Source organism: Anomaloglossus baeobatrachus, chromosome 1 (assembly GCF_048569485.1).
Source record: "Anomaloglossus baeobatrachus isolate aAnoBae1 chromosome 1, aAnoBae1.hap1, whole genome shotgun sequence".
NCBI lineage: Eukaryota > Metazoa > Chordata > Amphibia > Anura > Aromobatidae > Anomaloglossus > Anomaloglossus baeobatrachus.
This window is the reverse complement of record NC_134353.1, coordinates 646,892,505-646,919,350: the sequence shown is the minus strand read 5'-3', so window position 1 is coordinate 646,919,350 and position 26,846 is coordinate 646,892,505. Positions and strand designations below refer to the sequence as shown.

Here is a 26,846-nt window from a genome sequence, read left to right as displayed (position 1 = left end):
CACACAGGCCTGGAAAGAGACAGCACAGGCCTGGAAAGAGACAGCACAGGCCTGGAAAGAGACAGCACAGGCCTGGAAAGAGACACACAGGCCTGGAAAGAGACACACAGGCCTGGAAAGAGACACACAGGCCTGGAAAGAGACACACAGGCCTGGAAAGAGACACACAGGCCTGGAAAGAGACACACAGGCCTGGAAAGAGACACACAGGCCTGGAAAGAGACACACAGGCCTGGAAAGAGACACACAGGCCTGGGAAGAGACACACAGGCCTGGGAAGAGACACACAGGCCTGGAAGAGACACACAGGCCTGGGAAAGAGACACACAGGCCTGGAAAGAGACACACAGGCCTGGAAAGAGACAGACAGGCCTGAAAAGAGACACAGAGATAGAGAGACAGACACAGAGATAGAGAGACAGACACAGAGATAGAGAGACAGACACAGAGATAGAGAGACAGACACAGAGATAGAGACAGATAGACTGATACAAAGACAGACAGAGAGATAGAAACAGACAGACAGAGCCAAACACAGACAGACAAGGAAAGAGACAGACAGACAGCGACACAGTAGAAACTGGGAGAGAGACAGAGAGACCGTTGCTATCCCGGGCAACGCCCGGGTACTACAGCTATTAATATCATAATAACTAATTATACTATATACGGTAAATATATATCATATGTTAAGGGTTTGCACACTAATCAATAGAGCCAAACCATGTGCTCTAAGACTTTAAGGCTTTGTTTTCATCTAGCCTCATGCATCTATGATTTGATTTATAATGCAGGAAAGTTTTTTAGTATCAGGCAAACAACATTTTCCTTTCTGATGGAAAACAGACTTTTGTCACAATGTAAACAATTGATATCAAAAGTAGGGGCAGAGACTAATGCTGGGATACTTTCTGGGCATCTTGGTGCAATTATGATACAACAGTGCTAGTAATGCTATAAACCTGCAGATATGGGGTTAATCTGCAGGTTACTAGTATTCTGAAGCAGTGTAGCCGCCGCACTGAAAGCTCCAGTGTCGGGAGGAAATTTATTTTATTCCTGCCGGCAGCCTCAGGCTTTCAGTCATACAGGAGTGGCTGGCGCAGTTTCAGGCACATCTCTGTACATAGTGAGTGCCAGCTGCAACCACGGCCCGGCATTGACTGACCACTGCAGTAGTGCCTTGTAGTCCAACCACACCACCAGCACTGATTAGCAGCTCTCTGACACTATACAATGTACACAAAAAGCTGTGGTGTGTGTGTGAGGTTATACAAAGCTCAACAAGTAAACTCTGCTAGATTTGCCACTGAGAAAACAGATTGTATCTCAAACTGCTGCACCCAGTAAACTAAGTGATACATCACTGGAATCAGGGTCTTTGTCCCTTCCTCATGATGCTGTCAGATATCCAACTGCCTCAAATGCTTAGAATGGCTGTACAGACTAAAGTACACTTGTGTTAGGACTGGTTTTAGACTAGGAGGACCTTCACTTACTAACAGCAACAGATCTCAACATTAGTCAAGTGTACTTTCCACTGTAGTAGCCATGTTCTATTGAGAAACAAATGTGAAAAATACAAGGAAAAAAAAAACTACGTGAAATCCATTGCAATTTAAAAACTGAGTGCAGTGTATGTGAACACATTTTTTAAGTGGATTCCGCCATGAAATTGCTTGAAAAAGCTCTCATACTCTCAGAATAATGGACATATGCTTTTCTATGTAAAAACGACTTTTTGTACACATGTTCAGTATTTAGAGTGTCTCTAACCGCTTGACGTTTCCAAAGATGGCAAGTGGTTAAAAAAAAAGTGAACTGACCATTCTTCAGGCATTTTCCAGGTTAAAGGCATTTTAAAGGTTAAAAGGGAATGATTAAAAAGCGCCCAGGCATTTTGCCAGCTTCTTTGCTCCGTAAACGGCTAGTGGTTTTATTATTCAATGGAGTTAAAAACACAACAAAAAAAAGTCAATGAAAAGAGGACTCAAAAGCATCATAAAACGCTAAAGCAAAAACAACGTCAAAGGGCTCATGAAACGTCTTAAAAAAACTATGCAAAAGATACTTCAGGGAACAACTCTTGCAATTTACTGAAGAGAGCTTCACTTCGCAGGTTCACCTGATTAAAAAAGTCATTGGGCCCCGATTCAGCTTTTACGTCAGAATTCTGAAATAAAATGCTTTGAAAAGCAGCAGAGGTTTGGCACAACCTATGGCGGCACTAAAATTATGACTTTCTGCATTCTCACGCCATTTTCACCCACTTCCAACAAAGCAGGCAGGGTTTGAATGGGGCGACGTGTGATCGTCAGGTTCACAACAAGCAGCAGCATTTGCTGTGCTACAAATCTCACTCCAGCAGGAACTAAGATTTGTGACAAGGCACATGCAGACGCACATGCCCCTCAGACGTTCCTACAGGCATATAAATTCAGGAGTCTAGCATTCCCCCCTGCCCACTCCTCACAACTGTCTTCATGAATTGGCTCCATAGTGTGCACAAACCCAAAGGCACGTTGCGTAATTCCATGCGTTTACGCTGCATATTGCACTGCAACGTAAACACGTGTCCTGCGTCCCAAGCACAATCTATGAAGATAGTGCATAATCCATCCGCACGTTGCGTTTGAGAGCGCAGCGATTTGCATGCTGAAATTTTGATCCAAATCGATGCTCTCAAAAAAGCAACATGTCACTTAGTTTGTGCGCTTTGGATGAAGCTCCCACTGTCTATGGTGGGGGCAGCATCCAGAGCGCATGAAATCGGCATCTATTCTGCAGACACACTGCATCCATTAACGCAGTGTTTCTGCAGCGATTTGAAGCGCACATGCACTGGCAAATCGCTGCAGATTTTTCAGCATGGACACTACGCAACGTGCGCACATAGCCTTAAGCTGGATTCACACATTGTATATCGCAGGCAGTTTTTTTATTCCCAATTGACCTTTTTACCACCTTTATTCTCTTAAAAGCATGCTGCAGGCAGTTTAAAATCTATAAACATGGCATTCTTAACGCAACATACTTGGAGTATGGACTGTTTTCTAGCGGAATTTCTGCTAACTTTTTCAAAAAGACTTAAAAACAATAAAAAAAAAACAAAAAACACAACATTAAATAACGTTTAAAAAAAAACACTCAAAACTCTTAAAGGTCTTGAAAACTTGAAAAAGGGTCTGAAAACCTAAAACTCTAAAACAATTGTAATTCATAAAGTATTGAATTTTGTTATAAGCAGGTTAAAAATGTTGGGAAAAAAAAAGAATTGTACTCACTTGCGTAAAGGGTTGACAATCTCGGTGCGCAGCAAGTCTCGTGTGACAGTGTACGAATCATTGTCATTCTCGTCTGGGGGACGAAGGAGTATGGTGTCCAGAACAGAAGAACATGCAAACATGCTAAAACACAATAGAATATGACTCACATAACTGGACAGTTATCATTAGAGGGCTCTTGAGTGTGTTATCGCTAAACTCTACATTCAAAACGGCATAATAAATTATTAGGTTATGCACAACTATAGCAAATGTTTAAAAGAGATATTTGTACTTGTAGAGGAAATAAGGCAGCACAATACTAGAACATGTAAATAGGCCATAATGGCAGCTTAACCACTTACCGATATCCGCAGTACACGTATGGCACAATTTCAGAGCGGGCTCACTGGATGAGCCGGTCCGATACCTAGCAGATGTGGGTATGACAGCCAGGACCTGCTTATAACAGATGCAGCGGAGCTCCACCCGCAACTGTTAAACTGCTAAATACCACTAACAGTGGCATTAACATTGCACTGATGTGATGGCGGGGCACCGATAGGTTGCTATGAGAGCCGGCGATGCCCATCATCATGGAGCTCCATTGAAACTCCGCCTCATTTTTGCTATATACATCATTACTTTGTATTGCTGTATATATACACGTCACTATAAAATCTAAAAGGAGGAAAAGACAGACGGCACTCATCGAAATCCAAATGCAGCATTTTATTTTTTCATATGAGGAAGGGGTACAAGTGGAGGGTGAGGAGAGGCTTACAACGCTGGACAACGGCGAGCCATTTCGCACTCCTTGTGCTTCAACGGGTTACAGGATCCGTTGAAGCACAAGGAGTGCGAAACGGCTCGCCGTTGTAAGCCTCTCCTCCCCCTCCCCCTCCACATATGAAAAAAATAAAATACCGCATTTGGATATCGATGAGTGCTGCCTGTCTCTACTTCCTTTTGGATTTTACACATGGTCTGCATTCATTCAAGAACGTGTACCCAGCACATAAAGGTATGAGGAATGATCTAGCAGCACATTACCACATGGATTAGCTATGGCCGTTTTTTTCTACTACTGCTGTACGTCACTACATATTATATTATATATATATATATATATATATATATATATACACACACATTATATACGTCAACGTGTAGCCTGAGCCTAAATCATAGGACCGCTTTCATTACTGTTAATTTCCTAGGCAATCTATGGATAAGTTTATTTAACATTTGTGCATGAACGTTTCTATAAAATGATAGATCAACTGCTAGTAGGGTAGCACATTTATTAAATTAGGAGAAAAAACCCCGAACAGTCCATTTAAGAATATATAATGGGTAGTATATAAAAATGTAATACTGTTAAAAGCAAAGTCACCAATATAAGAAGGGAATTTTGTTTACTTACCGTAAATTCCTTTTCTTCTAGCTCCAATTGGGAGACCCAGACAGTGGGTGTATAGCTACTGCCTCTGGAGGCCGCACAAAGAACTACACTTAAAAGTGTAAGGCCCCTCCCCTTCTGGCTATACACCCCTCCGTAGGAGTACGGATTCCTCAGTTTTAGTACCAAAGCAAGAAGGAGGAAAGCCAATAACAGTTTCAAAACCAAATTCAATCCGATAACTAGATCGGAGAACTTAAGAAACAACGTGAACAACATGTGCACCCGAAAAAACGAAACCCTAAAAACAGATAGGGCGGGTGCTGGGTCTCCCAATTGGAGCTAGAAGAAAAGGAATTTACGGTAAGTAAACAAAATTCCCTTCTTCTTTTTCGCTCCTAATTGGGAGACCCAGACAGTGGGACGTCCAAAAGCAGTCCCTGGGTGGGTAAAAAGATACCACATGAACGGGCTGTCATACAGCCTCTTCCTACAGGTGGGCCACCGCCGCCTGAAGGACCCGTCTACCTAGGCTGGCGTCTGCCGAAGCGTAGGTATGCACTTGATAGTGTTTGGTAAATGTGTGCAGACTCGACCAGGTAGCCGCCTGGCACACTTGCTGAGCCGTAGCCTGATGCCTCAACGCCCAGGACGCACCAACGGCTCTGGTAGAATGGGCCTTCAGTCCAGATGGAATCTGAAGCCCAGCAGAACGGTATGCGTGAAGAATTGGTTCCTTGATCCACCGCGCCAGGGTGGATTTGGAAGCTTGCGATCCCTTATGCTGACCAGCGACTAGGACAAAGAGCGCATCCGAACGGCGTAGAGGCGCCGTGCGAGAAATGTAAATCCTGAGTGCTCTCACCAGGTCCAACAGATGTAAACCCTTTTCAAATTGGTGAACTGGATGCGGACACAAAGATGGCAAAGTGATATCCTGATTGAGATGAAAGGAAGAAACCACCTTGGGAGAAAACTCTGGAATTGGACGCAGTACTACCTTGTCTTGGTGAAACACCAGGAAGGGAGATTTGCAAGATAACGCCGCCAGCTCGGACACTCTTCGAAGAGATGTGACCGCTACAAGAAAAACTACCTTTTGTGAAAGCCGAGAAAGGGGAACCTCTTTCAAGGGCTCGAAAGGCGGCTTTTGAAGAGCAAGGAGAACCTTGTTCAGATCCCAGGGTTCCAATGGTCGTCTGTAAGGAGGAACGATATGACAAACTCCTTGGAGAAACGTGCGTACTTTAGAAAGCTGTGCCAAGCGCTTCTGAAAGAATACGGATAACGCGGAGACTTGACCCTTAAGCGAGCTAAGGGACAAACCTTTTTCCAACCCAGACTGCAGGAAGGAAAGAAAAATTGGCAATGCAAATGGCCAGGGAGAAAACCCTTGAGCCAAGCACCACGCTAAGAATATCTTCCACGTCCTGTGATAGATCTTAGCTGAGGATGGTTTTCTAGCCTGTCTCATTGTGGCAACAACTCCCTGAGATAAACCTGAGGCCGCTAGGATCCAGGACTCAATGGCCACACAGTCAGGTTCAGGGCCGCAGAATTCAGATGGAAAAACGGCCCTTGAGACAGCAGATCTGGACGGTCTGGTAGTGCCCACGGTTGGCCTACCGTGAGATGCCACAGATCCGGGTACCACGACCTCCTTGGCCAATTTGGAGCGACGAGTATGGCTCGCTGGCAGTCGGACTTGATTTTCCGGAGAACTCTGGGTAACAATGCTAGAGGTGGGAACACATAGGGGAGTCGGAATTGCGACCAATCCTGAACCAAGGCGTCTGCCGCCAGCGCTCGGTGATCGTGAGACCGTGCCATGAAAACTGGGACCTTGTTGTTGTGCCGTGACGCCATCAGATCGACGTCCGGCGACCCCCAGCGGTAACAGATCTGTTGAAACACGTCCGGGTGAAGGGACCATTCTCCTGCGTCCATGCCCTGGCGACTGAGAAAGTCCGCTTCCCAGTTTTCCACGCCTGGGATGTGAACTGCAGATATGGTGGACGCTCTGCTTTCCACCCACGTCAAAATCCGCTGGACTTCTTGAAAAGCTTGGCGACTGCGTGTTCCCCCTTGGTGGTTGATGTACGCCACCGCCGTGGAATTGTCCGACTGAATCCGAATCTGCTTGCCTTCCAGCCATTGTTGGAAGGCTCGCAGGGCAAGATAGATTGCTCTGATTTCCAGAACATTGATCTGCAAGGTGGACTCTTCCTGAGTCCACGTCCCCTGAGCCCTGTGGTGGAGAAACACCGCTCCCCACCCTGATAGGCTCGCATCTGTCGTGACCACTGCCCAGGACGGGGGAAGGAACGACTTTCCCTGTGACAATGAGTTGGGGAGAAGCCACCAACGTAGAGAGTCCTTGGCAGTCTGAGAGAGGGAGACAGTCCTGTCGAGGGACGTCGATTTCCCATCCCATTGGCGCAGAATGTCCCATTGGAGAGGGCGCAGATGAAACTGCGCGAACGGGACTGCCTCCATTGCTGCTACCATCTTTCCTAGGAAATGCATGAGGCGCCTCAGTGAGTGCGACTGGCTCTGAAGGAGAGATTGCACTCCAGTCCGTAGCGAGCACTGCTTGTCCAGTGGAAGCCTCACTATCGCTGATAGAGTATGAAACTCCATGCCAAGATAAGTCAGAGATTGGGTCGGGGTTAGATGAGACTTTGGAAAGTTGATAATCCACCCGAAAGTCTGGAGGGTGTCTAGCGCCACCTTCAGACTGTGTTGGCATGCTTCTTGAGAGGATGCCTTTATAAGCAGGTCGTCTAGATACGGGATGACCGAGTGACCCTGCGAGTGCAGAACAGCTACTACTGCTGCCATGACTTTGGTGAAGACCCGGGGGGCTGTTGCCAGACCGAAGGGTAACGCTACGAACTGTAGGTGCTCGTCGTGTATGACGAAACGTAGGAAACGCTGATGCTCTGGTGCAATCGGCACGTGGAGATACGCATCTTTGATGTCTATTGATGCTAGAAAATCTCCCTGAGACATTGAGGCTATGACGGAGCGTAGGGATTCCATCCGGAACCTCCTGACTTTTACGTGTCTGTTGAGCAACTTCAGATCCAGGACGGGACGATACGATCCGTCCTTTTTTGGGACCACAAACAGATTGGAGTAAAAACCGTGACCCTGTTCCTGAAGAGGGACGGAGGTCACCACTCCTTCCGCCTTTAGAGCGGCCACCGCCTGCAACAGAGCATCGGCTCGGTCTGGTGGTGGAGAAGTTCGGAAGAAACGAGTTGGCGGACGAGAATTGAACTCTATCCTGTACCCGTGAGATAGAATATCTCTCACCCAACGGTCCTTGACGCTTGCTAGCCAAATGTCGCCAAAGTGGGACAGCCTCCCACCGACCGCGGGTGTGGGCATCGGAGACCGCAAGTCAGGAGGACGTCGTTTTGGCAACGGTTCCTCCGGCTGGTCTTTTTGGGCGTGACTGAGACCTCCAAGAATTTGAACGTCTCTGGTCCTTTTGAGTCTTTTTTGACGAGGCGAATTGGGACCTGCCCTGTCCTCGAAAGGACCGATAACCAGACTGACCCCTCCTCTGTTGGGGCTTGTTTTGTCTGTGTTGTGGCAAGGAAGAGTCCTTACCCTTGGAGTGTTTGATGATTTCATCCAAACGCTCTCCAAACAATCGGTCACGAGAAAAAGGCAAATTGGTTAAGCACTTCTTGGAATGAGAATCTGCTTTCCAATGTCTCAACCACAGAGCCCTACGCAAAACAACTGAGTTGGCTGACGCCACTGCCGTGCGGCTTGTAGCGTCCAGAACAGCATTAATCGCGTACGACGCGAATGCCGCCATTTGCGAGGTCAATGGTGCTACCTGCGGGGCAAATGCACGTGTGACTGAGTCGACTCGCGCAAGCCCGGCCGTGATAGCTTGGAGTGCCCATACGGCCGCAAAAGAAGGCGCTAATGACGCTCCAATCGCTTCATAGATGGATTTCAGCCAGAGCTCCATCTGCCTGTCAGTGGCATCTTTAAGTGCCGCTCCATCTTCAACAGCAACCAAGGATCTAGCTGCAAGCCTGGAAATTGGAGGATCCACTTTTGGACACTGGGTCCAACCCTTGACCACTTCAGAGGGAAAAGGGTAGCGTGTATCTTTAAGTCGTTTAGGAAAACGCCTTTCAGGATAAGCGTGGGGTTTCTGGATTGCGTCTCTGAAGTCAGCGTGGTCCAGAAAAGTGCTTAATGTACGCTTAGGGTATCTGAAATGGATTCTCTCGTGCTGCGAAGCTGACTCCTCTACAGGAGGAGCTGGTGGGGAAATATTCAACATCTTATTGATGTTAAATATAAGATCATTAACTATGGCGTCACCATCTGGTGTATCTAGATTGAGAGCGGTCCCAGGATCAGAATCCTGATCAGTTACGTCCGCCTCATCACCCATAGATTCATCCCGCTGGGATCCAGACCATTGAGATGAATGTGAAGGCCCGTCATAACGAGCCCGCTTAGGCTGCCCGGGGCCATCGTCCGAGTCAGAGTCTTCACCCTGAGGTGTAGATGCCCGTCCCGGAGCTAGGAGCTGAGGGGGACCAGGGGGCAATACATGCACAGTGTCCGTGGTCTGAAGTACAGGCCTAGCTCGCAATGTGTCAAGAATTTGTGACATAGTGAGAGACATTCTGTCAGCAAAAGCTGCAAACTCAGTTCCTGTCACCTGGACAGCATTCACAGGTGGTACACCCTGGGACACGTCCAGCAGAGGTCCCGACTGTGCAAGCGCCGCAGGGGCCGAGCACTGCACACAATGGGGGTCCGTGGAGCCTGCCGGTAGAAAAGTCCCACATGCGGTGCAGGAAGCATATAATGTCTGTGCCTTGGCACCCTTGCGTTTTACGGGCGACATGCTGCTGGCTCTCTGCATGTGAGAGAGTCTATAGCCAAAGGGCGACCAGCGCTATGTAATACCAAGTATTTGTAGCAACAAAATACTAAGAATACTACGAGCACAAGAGGGGGTGAGCCCTGAGGGCTGCTTACCGCCCGCTGAACAGCGGGTAAGAGGCTGCTAGAATGCCTTGTCTGGGTCTCCCCGGCTCCCCTCTGCAGCTCAGCGTGTCAGCAAGAATGGCTGCCGGCTAATGTGGAGAGGGGCGGTCCGTGGGAGTTCCCAAACAAAAGTGCGGGAACAGTGTCCCCTCTGTGCTGACTGTGAGGGCTGGAGTATGTAAAAACGACTCCAGCCCTCAGCGCTGATGCACTGGCCAGCGTCCCGCCCCTCTCCTGACTGGCAGGTCTGGGGGCGGGAACGAACGAAAGCAGGCCGCAAAAGCCGGGGACTCGAGTTATCAGCGCGGCCGCCGTAAAAGCGCGGGCCGCGCTGAAGTCCCCGGCGCACTACAAGTGCCAGCCGCGCCGCTGTTCCAGCGGCCGGCGCGACCGAGTCCTAGACGTGGGCAGCGTCCCGCCCCTCTCCTGACTGGCAGGTCTGGGGGCGGGAACGAACGGAAGCAGGCCGCAAAAGCCGGGGACTGTAGTTATCAGCGCGGCCGCCGTAAAAGCGCAGGCCGCGCTGAAGTCCCCGGCGCACTACAAGTGCCAGCCGTGCCGCAGTCCCAGCGGCCGGCGCGGCCGATTCCCATAAGTGTGCCTGCTTCAGCTAAGCTGAATGAGGCCATGGCACAGGCGCCGCAGCGCTGATGTCCCCCGGCGCACTACAACACCCAGCATGCTGCGGTGTGAGCGCCAAATGCACGGGGACACAGAGTACCTTAAGGAAGCAGGGCCATGTCCCTGATGTACTCCGCTCCATCCAGCATCTTCTCCAGGGGCTGTAGATGGAGCACGGTCTCAGTGCCTGGAGACCGATAAATCCCACTTCACCCAGAGCCCTGTAAAAAGGGATGGGGAAGGAATCAGCATGTGGGCTCCTGCCGCCGTACCCGCAATGGGTACCTCAACCTTACAAACACCTCCGACATAAGTGGGGTGAGAAGGGAGCATGCTGGGAGTCAGTATAGACCCTCTTTTCTTCCATCCGACATAGTCAGCAGCTGCTGCTGACTAAAAACAATGGAGCAATGCGTGCGTGTCTGACCTCCTTGCGCACAAAGCTAAAACTGAGGAATCCGTACTCCTACGGGAGGGTGTATAGCCAGAAGGGGAGGGGCCTTACACTTTTAAGTGTAGTTCTTTGTGCGGCCTCCAGAGGCAGTAGCTATACACCCACTGTCTGGGTCTCCCAATTAGGAGCGAAAAAGAAAAGCAAATTATAGTTTGTACAAATGTGAATTATTGATGAAGGCCTTAGCAGTGATCTAAAATACATTTTTGTTCAAACCAAGCACAGTCGTTCAGTGCACCCTAGGAGTGACTGAGCAAGTCACTCACCTTCCCACCTACTGGTTTTCCATCTTTCTTAAGCCCTCTTTTCTTTAATTGACTGTTCTAGCATTACAGGAGCCTGAAACGCGCAGACATAGATGGAAAAAAAAAAAAAAAAAAAAACCAAAACTTAATGGGAAGGTACACTGAGCTGTCTGGCCATGGCAAAGGGGCACAAAGATCTTGTGCTTGGTTTGAACAGTGATTCTGTGCTGACAGACTCCTGCACACCAAATAACTGTGCTCATGGACACTGTTCTGGGGCGGACTCAAAGAAAAAAAGTTGTGGACAGAACATTTTGGGGTTTTTTTTCCCCTTAGATTTCAATCTAAAACTATTCCTACCATAGTAGTTGTAAAGTATTGGATATATCAAACATCCAGAACATAAATTATGGTTATCACAATGCACATCATTATACAATTACAGTCAGCGGCTGAATATCATGCACAATATGAGAAGATAAGGTCTGTAATAATTACCAGATTTAAGGGAACACCATTCCTTACCAAAAAAGTGTTGCGTCTAAATAGCAGGAATTGCAGTGCCCTTGTATTCCTTTTTTCCACCCTGTCAGACGTTCTACCGCTTCTCTGTCCATGGCCGGTGGAGTGTTTTCTTCAACACATTTACTGGAGTAGTCACGAAATGCTAAGACAAATATAGACTATATAAGAAATGAAAGTATCAGCCAGATCCCCCTTCTTTGGCATAAGACTGTAACCCAGCAGAACACTTACCAATAGAGTTACACCTTTGGATAGGATTGCTTGGTCCATGTATAGAGTAGAAGCGGGAATCTGGACGGCAGTTCCGTAGTTTTACAAACAAAGCCTTATTGACTCCACACTGAAAATAGCGAATCCCTCTGTATGTTCCATCTGTGTACGCAGATGAACGTTCCTCATCCTAAAGGGAAAATTAGGGAAATCATGATGTTCCTAGAAACATTGGTGCATATACTTTCAGTCTTATTTACCGTATTTTTCGCTTTATAACACGCACTTTTGTTCCCCCAAATTTTGGGGGAAAGTAGAGGGTGCGTATTATAATCCGAATATACAGATTATATACTGCAGGGCCCAGGGGAGGTGGGGGCAGCTCTGGAGCGGTGCTGGAGGCTGAGGCAGGCTGGTGAAGGCTGCAGGAGATCTCCTGCTCCCGCTCAGAATATGCACTGCCGATGTCCATCACCCCTTTTGATGGCACATGCCCCCCACCTCCCGTGTTACATGTGGCCCCCAAGCTGCTGCCCATAGTAAAATAAAAAAGCTTTACTTACCTCCTCCAGCGTGTCTCCCCGGTCTCCCTGCTGCCGCTGTGATCAGGCACGCAGAGATGATGTCTCTCTGCTGTGCCGATCACATGACCGGCACAGAGAACCAGGAAGTGCAGGAGCTCAGCAGCACAGAGAGAGACACGAGGGAGGGCAGCGCTGGAGAAGATAAGTAAAGAGTTTTTATTTTACTATGGGCAGCAGCATGGGGGCCATATCAAACACAGGGGGACGTGTGCCATGGGCAGCACAGGGGGACATGTGCCATCCATAGGAGACCTGTGCCAGCTGTAGGAGACATGTGCCATCTATAGGAGACGTGTGCCAGCTGTAGGGGACGTGTGCCATCAATGGGGGACATGTCGCATCACTGGGGGACGTGTGCCAGCACAAGGGGCTATATTCAATATAAGGGGGCCATATCTAGATTAAGGGGGCTAATTTTAGGATGGGGGGGGCTATGAGGGACATATACCCTATATGATTTGTTAGACCGACACTGGCATTATAAGACGGACCCCATTTAACATTTAAAAAATAAATAAATAAATCTCTTTTTCTTCACCAAAATTGGGGGTGCGTCTTCTAATCAGGTGCGTCTTATAAAGCGAAAAATAAAGGATCGAATGTGCTCCTTTGTCCCTCCAAAAAAAAAAAAAAAAGCTTGAACGCAGTCTGAAGAAAGTCTTTGTTGGCAACCTTGTCATAATAGACTGGATCTACCTAAATAGAATCTATAGGAAACTTTAGAATGGGAACGCAAGTAAACTGTGGGCCCGATTCATTAAAGTTTTAGAATTGTGAAGTAAAAAGCTTTGAAAAGACACGAAGTTTGGATACAATGAAAAGCTATGCTAAAATTAGGTGACAGTGTTCTCACGCCATTTTCACCCAACTCTGATAAAGTAGGAAAAGTTGGGGCAGGACTGGGGTGTTGGAACCCTCGCTCATCAAATTCATGACCAGAGGTGATGTTCCTTACACCACAAATCTAAAGCTGGGTTCACACATAGCGACAGTGACATCGCTGTTACGTCACCATTTTCTGTGACGTAACAGCGACCTTGTAAGTCGCTGTTCTGATCGCTGCTTAGCTGTCAAACACAGCGACGCAGCAGCGATCATAAGGTCGCTACATGTGCAGAGAGCAGGGAGCCGCGCACACTGTTTAGCGCTGGCTCCTTGATCTCCTAGCTACAGTACACCGGGTTAATTAACCCGATGTGTACTGCAGCTACATGTCACAGTGCAGAGAGCAAGGAGCCGCGCACACTGCTTAGCGCTGGCTCCTTGCTCTCCTAGCTACAGTACACATAGGGTTAATTACCCGATGCGTACTGCAGCTACATGTGCACAGAGCAGGAGCCGGCACTAGCAGCAAGAGCGGCGGAGGCTGGTAACGAAGGTAAATATCGGGTAACCAGGGAAAGGTCTTCCCTTGGTTACCCGATGTTTACAGTGGTTACAGCTTTCCGCAGCTGCCAGACGCCGGCTCCTGCTCCCTGCTCGCTTCATTTTGTCGCTCTCTCGCTGTCACACACAGCGATGTATGCTTCACAGCGGGAGAGCGACGACGAAGAAATGAAGCAGGACATTCAGCAACGAGCAACGACCTCACAGCAGGGGCCAGCTCGTTGCTGGATGTCACACACAGCGACAGCGACGGGTTGAAGGTTGATTTATGGAGAGGCGCAAGCCACTTGTCTAACAGTTGGTTTACTTAAGAGGTGTGCTCCTCGTAATGAATCAGAAGAGTCTGATTCCAGCACACAACCTCATGAAGAACTGTGTGAACTATGCCGGTCTTCATGAATCAGGACCTGTATGTTTTACATTCATGAACAACTGTAAATGTCAGCACTTAGGGGTACTTCACACACAGCGAGATCGCTACTGAGATCGCTGCTGAGTCACGTTTTTTGTGACGCAGCAGTGACCTCATTAGCGATCTCGCTGTGTGTGACACTGAGCAGCGATCTGGCCCCTGCTGTGAGATCGCTGCTCGTTACACACAGCCCTGGTTCGTTTTTTTATTGTTGCTCTCCCGCTGATAAGCACACATCGCTGTGTGTGACAGCGAGAGAGCAACAATCCTGAATGTGCAGGGAGCAGGAGCCGGCATCTGACAGCCTGCGGTAAGCTGTAACCAAGGTGGTTACGCGATATTTACCTTAGTTACCAGCCTCCGCAGCTCTCACGCTGCCAGTGCCGACTCCTGCTCCCTGGACACGCTAAGCTAAGCGGTGTGCGCTGGTAACTAAGGTAAACACCGATGTTTACCTTAGTTACCAGTGTCCGCAGCTTCCAGACGCCGGCTCCGTGCAAGCGCAGCGTCGCTTGCACGTCGCTGCTGGCTGGGGGCTGGTCACTGGTGAGATCTGCCTGTTTGACAGCTCACCAGCGACCATGCAGCAGCGATCCTGATCAGGTCAGATCGCTGGTGGGATCGCTGCTGCGTCGCTAAAGTGTGACGGTACCCTTAGACGTAAGGAGATAAATAAATGATCACCCACTGCTGCAACCTCCACAAGAGAAGGTATGTGGGAAAGGTTTATAACATCCATAAATTCCTAGATGGCCTGTCATATTAATTGACTTTTCTTGTGTTAGTGAATTTAATGAAGCTAGAAGAGTTTGTGTGTATTATGATGAACAATACTGGACTTCACAGTGAATACTACTTATGTGTCAATAGTCTGGACTTTAGATTCTCATCACTGAGTACAAAGTTCCTCAGCAATAGTCCTCAAGGCCCACCAACAGATCATGTTGTAAGGATTTAATTAGTATTGCCCAGGTAATCACCTTGAATATTTAGCGTTTATGGCTTTCCCTAAATATTATCTATGAATGATTTTTCCATACGATGTACAGAAGCCAAAAAAAATAAATTTGGTTGGTAAAATATATCACTTCCTAATACCCAATACATAGCTGTTGACCAAACAATGGTTTGGCTGATCATTTGGCTGGCAGCTATCAGTCTCCGTTCTTCCAAGTTCATTAGCAGTCAGCTCTGGCAGTGGCTTTTTTTTTTTTTAGAGAACAAAAAGTATTGGACAGTTCAAAATCAGAAATGCCGAATCGTTCCCTCCTCTGACATATTTCGGGGGAAAAGTTGGGAGGCACCCATACACATGAGATGGTCAATGGTGCCAGCTGCTATTATCGGGTTTGATCACGGTTAGATCAATGTGTATCAGTGCCTTAATTACTCCTTTCTTGTGTGAACTTGATGAACCTAATCCACAGACCAGCATATAATAGATGAAGCCTTAATTTGGAAGGTGAAGGACCCTATACAGAAGGCTAATGTCATCCTTACCCACTGATATCAACAGGTCCTGCCAACAGTCTAATGTGTATGGGGTCCTAATTTTTTGTAGTATACATTGGGGGAAAGGAGGATGGCCCCCTCCAGGGCTAAGCACAGTTTTCTACTTATCCTTTCCAGAGAAGGTTTTAATTACGAGCTACCCCTGTTTTATTTCACTTCCCCATTCAAATGAGGCCTGGTTTGGCACATGTAAAAGTAGGACAATAGTGATAAGGACCATCTAGATTTAAGTACACCGTGACATGGTTAGATGCCTTTTGCGCCCTTTAATAAAAAACCTGTTAAGCAAGTACCTTATATTTGTAACGTTTACACATATAGTGGAGTTCATGTATTTATTAATCACAGTCCAATGACACATTGTGTATTTACCAGGTTTCCCCGAAAATAAGACCTACCCTGAAAATAAGCTGTAGCCTGATTTACAGGATGTTTGGAGTATGCTTGAAATATAAGCTCCCTCCAAAAATAAGCCCTAGTTACAGTCAGCGCCAACATTAGTAGGAGCAAACTGCGCAATTTCTTAGAGCCCCCACTCTCTTAGGGAGCCCACCGTTTGTATTCTGAGGTTAAAGGGAACCTGTCAGGTGCAATATGCACCCTGAACCACGAGCAGTTCTGGCTGCATATTGCTAATCCCTGCCTAACTGTCCCTGTATACACTAGCATAGATAAACAGATCTTTAGAAAAAGTATTTCTAAAGATCTTTTACCGTATGCTAATGAGCAAGGGCACTAGTTCTCCTGGGCATTAGTTCCCCTGGCTAGTCGCTCCCATTAGCATGTTAGTAAGCCCCTGTGGGCATACTAACATGCGATTGAGTACGCAGCGTCACAGGATGATCTCACTCACCTCTCCGCTGCCATTGCCGCTCAATGCTGGATTTCGGCTCAGTGCACATGACCTTGGAGTTTGGGTCATGCGCACTACTTCAGTTTGAAGCCAGGACGCGTACACCCGGCTTTATAGTACACATGACCCAAACTCCGGGGTCATGCGCACTGCGGTGAAATCCCCCGTTGGACGCGATGGCGGTGGAGAGGTGAGAGATCATCCTGTGACGCTGCGTATTCATTAGCATGTTAGCACACCCACAGGCGCGTACTAACATGCTAATGAGGGGCGACTGGCTGGGGAACTAATGTTCAGGGGGCTAGTGCCCTCACTCTTTAGCATGCGGTAAAAGAGCTTTAGAAATGCTTTTTCTAAAGATGTTTAGCTATGCTAGTGTATACAGGAACAGTTGGGCAGGGATTAGCAATACACACCCAGAACCGCTTGTGGCTCTGGGTACATATTGCACATGACAGGTTCCCTTTAAGATTGTTTAAAGGACCTTTAGTGACTTCACAGTGCTGGCAAAAAAAAAAATCTTTACAAGTTCAAAAAAACCCACAAAATCTTAACATTCAAGTGTTTTATTCTGGATATTTTGTTACAATTAATGTTTTGTCATGTCACTAACATTTTATCACCATCTGCAGTTTAGGCATGGAATCAGCAAGACAGGTTTTGATTACCCCCTCCCCCCATTGTGTGCACTTTTAAGAAGTAAAAATTTGATGGCTGGCACTATAATATATATATATATATTTATTTATTTCACACAAACACACAGTGCCTTGCGAAAGTATTTGGCCCCCTTGAATTTTTCAACCTTTTCCCACATTTCAGGTTTCAAACATAAAAAGGTAAAAATTGTAATGTTATGTTGAAGAACCAACAACAAGTGGGACACAATTGTGGAGTTGAACGAAATTTATTGCATATTTTAAACTTTTATAAAAAATAAATAGCTGAAAATTGGCGTGTGCAATATTATTTGTCCCCTTTACGTTCAGTGCAGCAAACTCACTTCAGAGGTTCATTGAGGATCTCTGAATGATCCAATGTTGTCCTAAATGACTGATTATGATAAATATAAGCCACCTGTGTGTAAATCAAGACTCCATATAAATATACCTGCTCTATGATGGTCTCAGTGTTCTGGGTAAAGCACAGATAGCATCATGAAGACCAAGGAACACAACAGGCAGGTCCGTGATACTGTTGTAGAGAAGTTAGAAGCCGGATTTGGTTACAAAAAGATTTCCACAACTTTAAACATCCCAAGAAGCACTGTGCAAGCGATCATATTGAAATGGAAGGAGTATCATACCACTGCGAATCTGCCAAGACCCGGCCGTCCCTCAAAAATGTAATCTCAAACAAGTAGAAGACTGATCAGAGATGCAGCCAAGAGGCCCATGATAACTCTGGATGAACTACAGAGATCTACAGCTGAGGAGGGAGAGTCTATCCATAGGACAACAATCAGTCGTACACTACTCAAATCTGGCCTTTATGGAAGAGTGGCAAGAAGATAGCCATTTCTCAAAGATATCTATTAAAAGTGTTGTTTAAAGTTTGCCACATTAGTACTGTGGCCGATCTGACACAGCGAAAGATATCATTTACTACCATTGGGTACATTGTATCAATACTATTTAGGCAGAGTGATCCACGGATTGGGTTATGTTATTATGATGTTATATATCGATTCAGTGCGTATATTGTGATATATATGATATGGTCTATCATCAATGCTTTACCTTTCTATTTCTTTATTTTACTTTCTGTATTTCACGTAATATCAATAAATACTGATTGATTATAAAGTTTGCCACAAGACACCTGGGAGACACACCAAAATGTGGAAGAAGGTGCACTAGTCTGATGAAACCAAAAATCAAACTTTTTGGGCACAATGCCAAACGATATGTTTGGCGTAAAAGCAACACCGCTCATCACCCTGAACAAACCATCCCCACTGTCAAACATGGTGGTGGCAGCATCATGGTTTGGGCCTGCTTTTCTTCAGCAGGTACAGGGAAGATGGTTAAAATTGATGGGAAGATGGATGGAGCCAAATACAGGATCAATCTTGAAGAAACCCTGTTGGAGTCTGCAAAAGACCTGAGATTGGGACGGAGATTTGTCTTTCAAAAAGACAATGATCCCACACATAAAGCAAAATCTACAATGGAATGGTTCACAAATAAACATATCCAGGTGTTAGCATGGCCAAGTCAAAGTCCAGACCTGAAGCCAATCGAGAATCTATGGAAAGAGCTGAAAACTGCTGTTCACAAACGCTCTCCATCCAACCTCCCTCAGCTCAAGCTGTTTGCAAAGGAAGAATGGGCAAGAATTTCAGTCTCTCGATGTGCAAAACTGATAGAGACATACCTCAAGCGACTTGCAGCTGTAATCGCAGGAAAAGAAGGCGCTACAAAGTATTAACTTAAAGGGGCCGAATAATATTGCACACCCCAATTTTCAGTTTATTATTTTTTATAAAAGTATAAAATAAGCAATAAATTTCGTTCAACTTCACAATTGTGTCCACTTGTTGATTCTTCACCATAAAACTAAAGTTTTATCTTAATGTTTCAAGCCTGAAATGTGGGAAATGGTTACAAAATTCAAAGGGGCTGAATACTTTCGCAAGGCACTGATAGATTATGTGTAATATATATATATATTTTAGTACAGACGAAAAGTTTGGACACACCTCATTCACAGAGTTTTCTTTATTTTCATATTTCAGGACTCTGAAAATTGTAGATTCGCATCAAAACTATGAATTAACACATGTGGAATGAAATACTTAACAAAAAAGTGTGAAACAACTGAAATTGTGTCTTATATTTTAGGTTCTTCAAAGTAGCCACCTTTTGCTTGGATTACTGCTTTGCACACTCTTGGCATTCCCTTGATGAGCTTCAAGAGGTAGTCACCAGAAATGGTCTTCCAACAGTCTTGAAGGAGTTTCCAAAGATGCTTAGCACTTGTTGGCCCTTTTTCCTTCAATCTGCGGTCCAGCTAACCCCAAACCGTCCCGATTGGGTTCAGGTCTGGTGACTGTGGAGGCCAGGTCATCTTGTCTGTTTGACCAATTTTCGAGGCCAGGTCATCTGGCGTAGCACCCCATCACTCTCCTTCTTAGTCAAATAGCCCTTACACAGCCTGGAGGTGTGTTTGGGGTCATTGTCCTGTTGAAAAATAAATGATGGTCCAACTAAATGCAAACCGGATGGAATAGCATGCCACTGCAAGATGCTGTGGTAGCCATGCTGGTTCAGTATGCTTTTAATTTTGAATAAATGCCCAACAGTGTCACCAGCAAAGCACCCCAACACCATCACACCTCCTCCTCCATGCTTCATGGTGGGAACCAGGCATGTAGTGTCCATCCGTTCACCTTTTCTGCGTCGCACAAAGACACAGTGGTTGGATCCAAAGATCTCAAATTTGGACTCATCAGACCAAAGCACAGATTTCCACTGGTCTAATGACCATTCCTTGTGTTGTTTAACCCAAACAAGTCTCTTCTGCTTGTTGCCTGTCGTTAGCAGTGGTTTCCTAGCAGCTATTTTACCATGAAGGCCTGCTGCACAAAGTCTCCTCTTAACAGTTGTTCTAGAGATGTCTCTACTGCTAGAACGCTGTGTGACATTGACCTGGTCTCTAATCTGAGCTGCTGTTAACCTGCGATTTCTGAGGCTGGTGACTCGGATAAACTTATCCTCCGCAGCAGAGGTGACTCTTGGTCTTCCTTTCCTGGGGCGGTCCTCAGGTGAGCCAGTTTCTTTGTAGCATTTGATTGTTTTTGCCACTGCACTTGGGGACACTTTCAAAGTTTTCCCAATTTTTCGGACTGACTGACCTTCATTTCTTAAAGTAATGATGGATACTCTTTTTTCTTTACTTAGAATTTGTATCATGGCAAGAAAAAAAAGCAGCTAACAGTCTATTCAGTAGGACTATCAGCTGTGTATCTACCAGACTTCTGCACAACACAACTGATGGTCCCAATCCCATTTATAAGGCAAGAAATCCCACTTATTAAACCTGACAGGGCACACCTGTGAAGTGAAAACCATTTCCGTTGACTACCTCTTGAAGGTCATCAAGAGAATGCCAAGAGTGTGCAAAGCAGTAATCAAAGCAAAAGGTGGCTACTTTGAAGAACCTAGAATATAAGACATATTTTCAGTTGTTTCACACTTTTTTAAGGATTTCATTCCACATGTTTTAATTCATAGTTTTGATGCCTTCAATGTGAATCTACAATTTTCAGAGTCATGAAAATAAAGAACACTCTTTGAATGAGAAGGTGTGTCCTAATGTTTGGTCGGTACTGTATATATAATATATATATGTACAGTATGTGTGTTACACATGTTACACCCAGGGTTTGGAGAGTTATGTTTATGTTCTAGAATGTGATATGATTGTATTTGAAAAAATGTCGGGTTTTTTTTTTTTTTTTTGTTCAAGAATAAATGTGAATTGTTGTTCATGGAAAAAAAAAATAAGACATCCCCCGAAAATAAGCCCAATCACATCTTTCGTAGCAAAAAAATATTATAAGACCCTGTCTTAAATATATGGAGAAACAGTTGAACGAGTGCTCCTGTGTAAGGGAGAGCTGTTTGAGATAGCTGATGACAAAACGATAGACCGATGCTTCGTTAGTTGACAGCCGTCTAATGAGAATGACCAGTTTAAGATTACGCTGCACCCATAGAGCAAATATTCTCAGGATTGAATGTGATCACTGTAGGTTCCATATGAAGTTTACACATTCTCATTGTGCTTCTACAGATTTTCTCCTATACTCCATAAACAGTGATATTGCAGTAGGCTTCCTATTCAATTAATCTAAGAACATCTCACGTGTATTGCAAGTTCATTGGACTGAATGACAACTGCCTTCTTGGCACTTTGTTGTATATGAAAGAGATTTAGTCTCTATTTTTAAAAATCACACAATTTAGGAAGTTACATTACTTTACCATTTCAAGCCCTGCGATAAGTTCCGGACAGTCTGGAATATGCCCAATCCACCGGATAACGCCATATATTGGAGGATCATTTACTTCAACCATGGAATTGAGCTCAAGCCCTTTGTTTAGTGACTCATCTTCAACAGATGGACTAGAGGGGCTACAACTCCTGGGAGGACAGTAGAGACTAGATGGTGGATGATCTTCTGCAGGCTGATTCAAGTCTTCTGCCTCCTCTCCTTCACAAGGGTTGGTCAATGGTTGTGGGTCATCCTCCGCTGAAAAGAAATATTTAGTTCACAGTTTTATTGGTGACATTAATGTAAATCGATCATAACTGTAAATAAACATTTCCATGTAAATATTTGTCTGAAGCACTGCATGTGGGTAGATCTCAGGGCTCCCACGTCAATTATACAAAGTCTTTCAAAGATGCAATATTAGTCATATGACAGCTATTTGTTGGAGAAAATTTATGCCGCTATTAAGGACTTAAAAATGGCACTGAATGTTTTATGTGCATGTTGTGCATAAGCTGACATATTTAAAAGGTTATATGTTTGAGCACCATAGTCACAATCTGTTTTTATCCTGTATATAGTTCTGCCCAGAACGTTTCCATACCCCCAAATTAAATAGTCAAAAGGAAAATTGCAGGAGAAAAGTAAAATCACTGTGCAACACTCTTTGAAAATAGGAGTGTATAAATATGGCAAAATTGGTCAGTTGAAGGAATGCATCATCACAGAATTGTATGCATTCTTTATTAAGGATAGATAATGATGTTTACAGACCCTTGAGAGTTTTGGCTGATTAAAGGGGTTGTCCTATCTGGTACATGTATACCTCATCCATCACTGGGACCCATCACATGTCACCAAATACAGAGATGTGGCCGTACATGCACAGCTCTCTCCATTCATATACATGGAAATTGTAAAAATTGGCTTTCAAGGGTATGCAAACTTTTGAACAGGACTATTTTAAGATTTCTATCATTAATATAGTTTGTTTAACCTTTTCACAACATTTGATGTATTGGTTACGTCACGAAAGTCAGCAGTGCCATTCTGACCAAGGATATATCCAGTACGTCATGGCAATCGCGGGTGTTTATCTTGTAGCCAAGACCCACAGGGGTCACAGGCAACCCTGGGTAATCACCATGACATCCCCGGGTCACCCAGCTATGGAGAGCCTCACAGACCCTGCGATTTTTTAGTGCGATAGTCACCAAACCTAAAAAAATAAACTATATAAATTTGTTAATCTGTGTGCTTGTACTGACCTGAGGAATAAAACCGTCAAAATCCCTTAAACCGCATGGTAAACGGCATAAAAAAAACCCCCAAAACATAAATAAAGCCAATTCTTTAATTGCTATTGATTTTTTCAGTCTGCCTCTAAAAGCTCCCAGTACAGCATGGCTCATATTTATCCGGCGCTCTATGCTGAGCGTTTACACCAGGGATTATGTGTAAATCTCTGAAAAAACATGATTCAATCAACTCCCAATGGAAAATTCACTATAATAAGGCTGAGGTAGTCACTTTGAACTACTGTCTGGCCTGTGTTCCAGCGGTGTCAATATTTTTAGGAGTCTTTTTAGACATGCACAAAAGTGCAGTTCGCATCAAACTTTGTTCACCTTTGAAATAATGGACATCGCTGAACAGAGGCCAGAGTCCGGAGTAACTCTGCTGCCTCATTAGTGAATAGATCAGTCATGGGTTTGACCTGAATCACGTATTTTGGAGATGCAGATGGAAACCCTGATGTAAGAGCTCAGCATAAAGCACATGAGAAATGAGAAATGAACCAATTGCAATTTTTAATTCTCCAACACTCACTGCGTTTGACACCATGGGTGCTTTCCAGAGACTATATAGTCACTACACGCGTAGATGAATTTTTAGAGGGGTGTGACTTCAAAAATGTGGTCACTTGAGGGGGTTTCTTCTGTTCTGACTATTAGGGGCTCTGCAAATGGAATTGGTAAATTATTCACAAATGGCGCTCCTTCCCTCCAGAGCCCTGCGGTGAGTTCACTGAGAATCAGAGATTCTCTGAGGTCAGGTTACCTCCGGTCACAGGTGGAGATGTCCAGCTCTGGCTGCAACTAACTTGAGTGTCGTCACCGCTGATCGCTACGGCTCATTCATTCTGTGGAGCTCACAGTGGGCAGTCATGTCCCATGATCACGAGCTGTGAGCTTCAGATGTAGCAGAGCGGAATCTTCATGGGACCTTTTTGTGGATTACGTCAGACCTGCAGGGGTGTTTGAGGGGTTAATTAAGTGGTGAAAGAGGGTGTTTTTTGTATTTTATTCCAAATAAAGGATTTTTTCCGGTGTTTGTGTTTATTTACTCTTACTTACAGATTAGTGATGGAGGGGGTCCTCATAGACGCCTGCTATAACTAATCTAGAGCTTAGTGACAGCTGTGGGCTGTTATTATCCTCTTATATTACCCCGATTGCCACCGCAATCGGGAAGAGCCAGGTAAAGCGCCGGGCTTGTCGCATCTAATGGATGCAACAATTCCGGGGAGGCTGCTGGTTGGTATTTTTTAGGCTTGGTCAATGTTATCTGAGCACACCGATCTCCAAGGGTGCCCAAACATTTGCATAGGCCCATTTACCTTTTTGTAATTTTTAAAATGTAAAAGCATGAAAATAATTGTTTTGTTTTTTTTTACCTAAAATACAAAGTCAATGGTGTCAGCTTTAACGTTATGCCTTTTAGAGATCATTTCATCTTCAACTTGCTTAACTGTTCACAATAACAGTAGTTTTGCCAGGGGTGCCCAAACTTTTCCATGCCACTGTATTACACTGCATGTCTCGTCACAGTGGGAAATTCATCACTGCTCATGTAACATTTAAAGAAGTCAAGCAATAAAAGGTATGCAGTATACATCACAGAAGAGACACACAGACTACTGTACACATCACATAACAGACCCCAAGACTACTGTAAATTCATCACGAAAGACGCAGGGGCTGGAACACTTACATCAAAGGAGACGTTGGGGCATATACATCACAGGAGGTATGAGGGCTGCTGCTGTCCGTCAGTGGAACTGGACCGCAAAGCGTGCTCACTCCACCCCAGAAGTACATCCTGACGATGGCACTGGCTAGTGTCAGGCCGGAAACCTTCACTGCATGCGTCACAGTGTTCAGTAATGAACACTGCATGCATATGATCAAAACGTAAGGAGTGATTTAAGGAACGGATTTCTTCCCTTTTTGGAAAATTGCAACCGCTAGCCTGAGCTTCTGCAGTCCCTGGGAATCTGTCACGGTGGGGGAGAGGGTGGGGGGGTTTGAAGTATAGGACATTGCATACTGTAAATGACCAGTGGGCCAGAGGTTCCTTACCCCTACTTTAGAGCGTTCAAGCACTGCTATGAAGCAGGCTGGATCAGCGGCTTCATTGTTCCCTTGCTGCACAGATGAAAGCCTCTAACTGCAGCATCATTGAGCTCACAGATTGCATCGCTGGCCCAATCATGCCACTATCGTTAGATCTTTAGGTGTACATTGCCCCCTGGCAAGAAGGAAGCAGAGCGGCAGGACAGTGGTGTGCTCTTAGTGAATTGTAATTCCTTTAACGGGAATTTGTCATCAGGTTTTTGCTAACTCATCTGAGAGCTGCATAATGTAGAGACAGAGACCCTGATTCCAGCGATGTGTCACTTACTGAGCTGTTTCTTGTCATCTGCAGCAGTGATTTTATTTGAATGTAGAGCAGGGTTATAATGAGCCGATTAATATGCTGGACTACCTGGCAACAGGCCAAGTAGTCCTGTAATGGTAATCTGCTAATGAAACAGTGAGTTTATAAAAGCTACACTAAGCAGCCCAGTAAGTGACACATCGCTGGAATCAGTGTCTTTTGCTTCATCGTGCTGCTCTCAGTTTAGGTGGCAAAAACCTGGTGACAGAGTTAATGATTCAAATGCATAGCAGGTTCATTCGAAACAACAGACGTGTTTTGTGTCAATACTCAGAATTTTATGGACAAGTACAGATCTTACAAAATTAGCCTGTGGGATAAAACGTTAGGAGCACAAATGTATAACCTAACTCAGGTTACTACATACCTTTCAAAGTGTGTTCTTCAGGAGCACAGCGCTTCACGTTCCTTTCGTCTCCTGACGGAGGCACGTCTGCTGAAACAAGGCCAAACATCACCCATGTATAGCAGCACTACTGTATCACTGGCAGTGTATGACCACTAATTAATCATCTTGATATTATCTCTGTAAAAGGTGCCATGATATCACAGGTGGCACATGTATGCACATATCTACATAAAGAGACAAATGAAATGCCATTTTTCTCTGTGGGCTGTGCACACCTTGGATGACGCACACTATTTCTATCGTGCTGTTTTTGCATTGATTTTCCTATTTTTGTAGTGTCATTTATCTGCTCTTCCAAATAATGAAAACACAAAAGGTGCATAATGAGGGTATTTTACAATTCAAATCTCAATCTAGACACGGCGCTGTAGACTCTAATCATCGCATAATTCATAGCATGTGAATAAATCACTGATTACCAATTACATAAGCAATAACCGGATGAAATGTAATCCTGGTGGTTCAGGAACATTTTCATTATAAGTACAAAGAGAACATTACCTAGAAGCCTAATCTTCAGGAGCGGATTTCTATTTTAGAGCACTTTCCTAAACAACAACCTAAAAATGGTTCCTGTCGTGTTCAACTCATTTCCATTTTAAAACCCGTGTTATAAAATACATTCTAGCAGAACATTGCCCAAAGTGTCACACTAACTCCATCAGCGTTCCTTCTTCCCGTAGTCCATCATGGAGTCATCTCCTCCACAGGTGAGCTACGTACAATGAACAAAGTCATCAACACAATGTAAAACACATCATTCATAAGACACGGCCAAGTTCTTCCATTGTGCCACGGTCCAGTTTGCATACTCAAATGACCATTGTAATCATTTTCAGCTGTGGACAGGGCATGGCCATGTTAAAGGGAACCTGTCATCAGAAATGTTGCACTAAACCCAAAAGATTCCCCCTCTGCAGCTCCTGGGCTGCATTCTAGCAATGTTCCTGTTGTTCTTGTGCCCCCTTTCTGACCAAAACAAAGACTTTATAAAGCGGTACCTTTTTGTATTCTGATCTTGATAAATGGTACACGGGGGCGGGTTCTCTGGTGTCAGTTAGTCTGCCTCCCTGTCGCTTTAGGCCGTCCCCCATCGCGCAATTTCAAAGAGGTGACGTGAGGTAAGCTGGCCAGCGCTTGCGCAGAATGGTGGAGGCGGTGGTGAAAGCGCGAACATGGGCGGGTACTTGCTGATGAAAGTCACAGTGATGCCCATAATC

At 45.3% G+C, this 26,846-nt stretch overlaps 1 protein-coding gene across 2 annotated transcripts in view; it reads right to left on the bottom strand.

Annotated features, from left to right (window-relative positions):
• The window catches only part of LOC142246654 (ubiquitin carboxyl-terminal hydrolase CYLD-like), a 94,442-nt gene that overhangs the window by 40,694 nt on the left and 26,902 nt on the right, over nt 1-26,846 (bottom strand). Inside the window, exons 4-8 of one of the 2 annotated variants that reach the window (XM_075319722.1) lie at nt 25,585-25,653; nt 21,487-21,755; nt 11,773-11,941; nt 11,542-11,683; nt 3,285-3,407 (exon numbers count right to left, since the gene is read on the bottom strand). In XM_075319722.1, coding sequence (XP_075175837.1) covers nt 3,285-3,407; nt 11,542-11,683; nt 11,773-11,941; nt 21,487-21,755; nt 25,585-25,653 — 772 coding nt within the window. The remainder of the gene's footprint in view (nt 1-3,284; nt 3,408-11,541; nt 11,684-11,772; nt 11,942-21,486; nt 21,756-25,584; nt 25,654-26,846) is intronic. The other variant, XM_075319727.1, reaches the window with a different exon arrangement.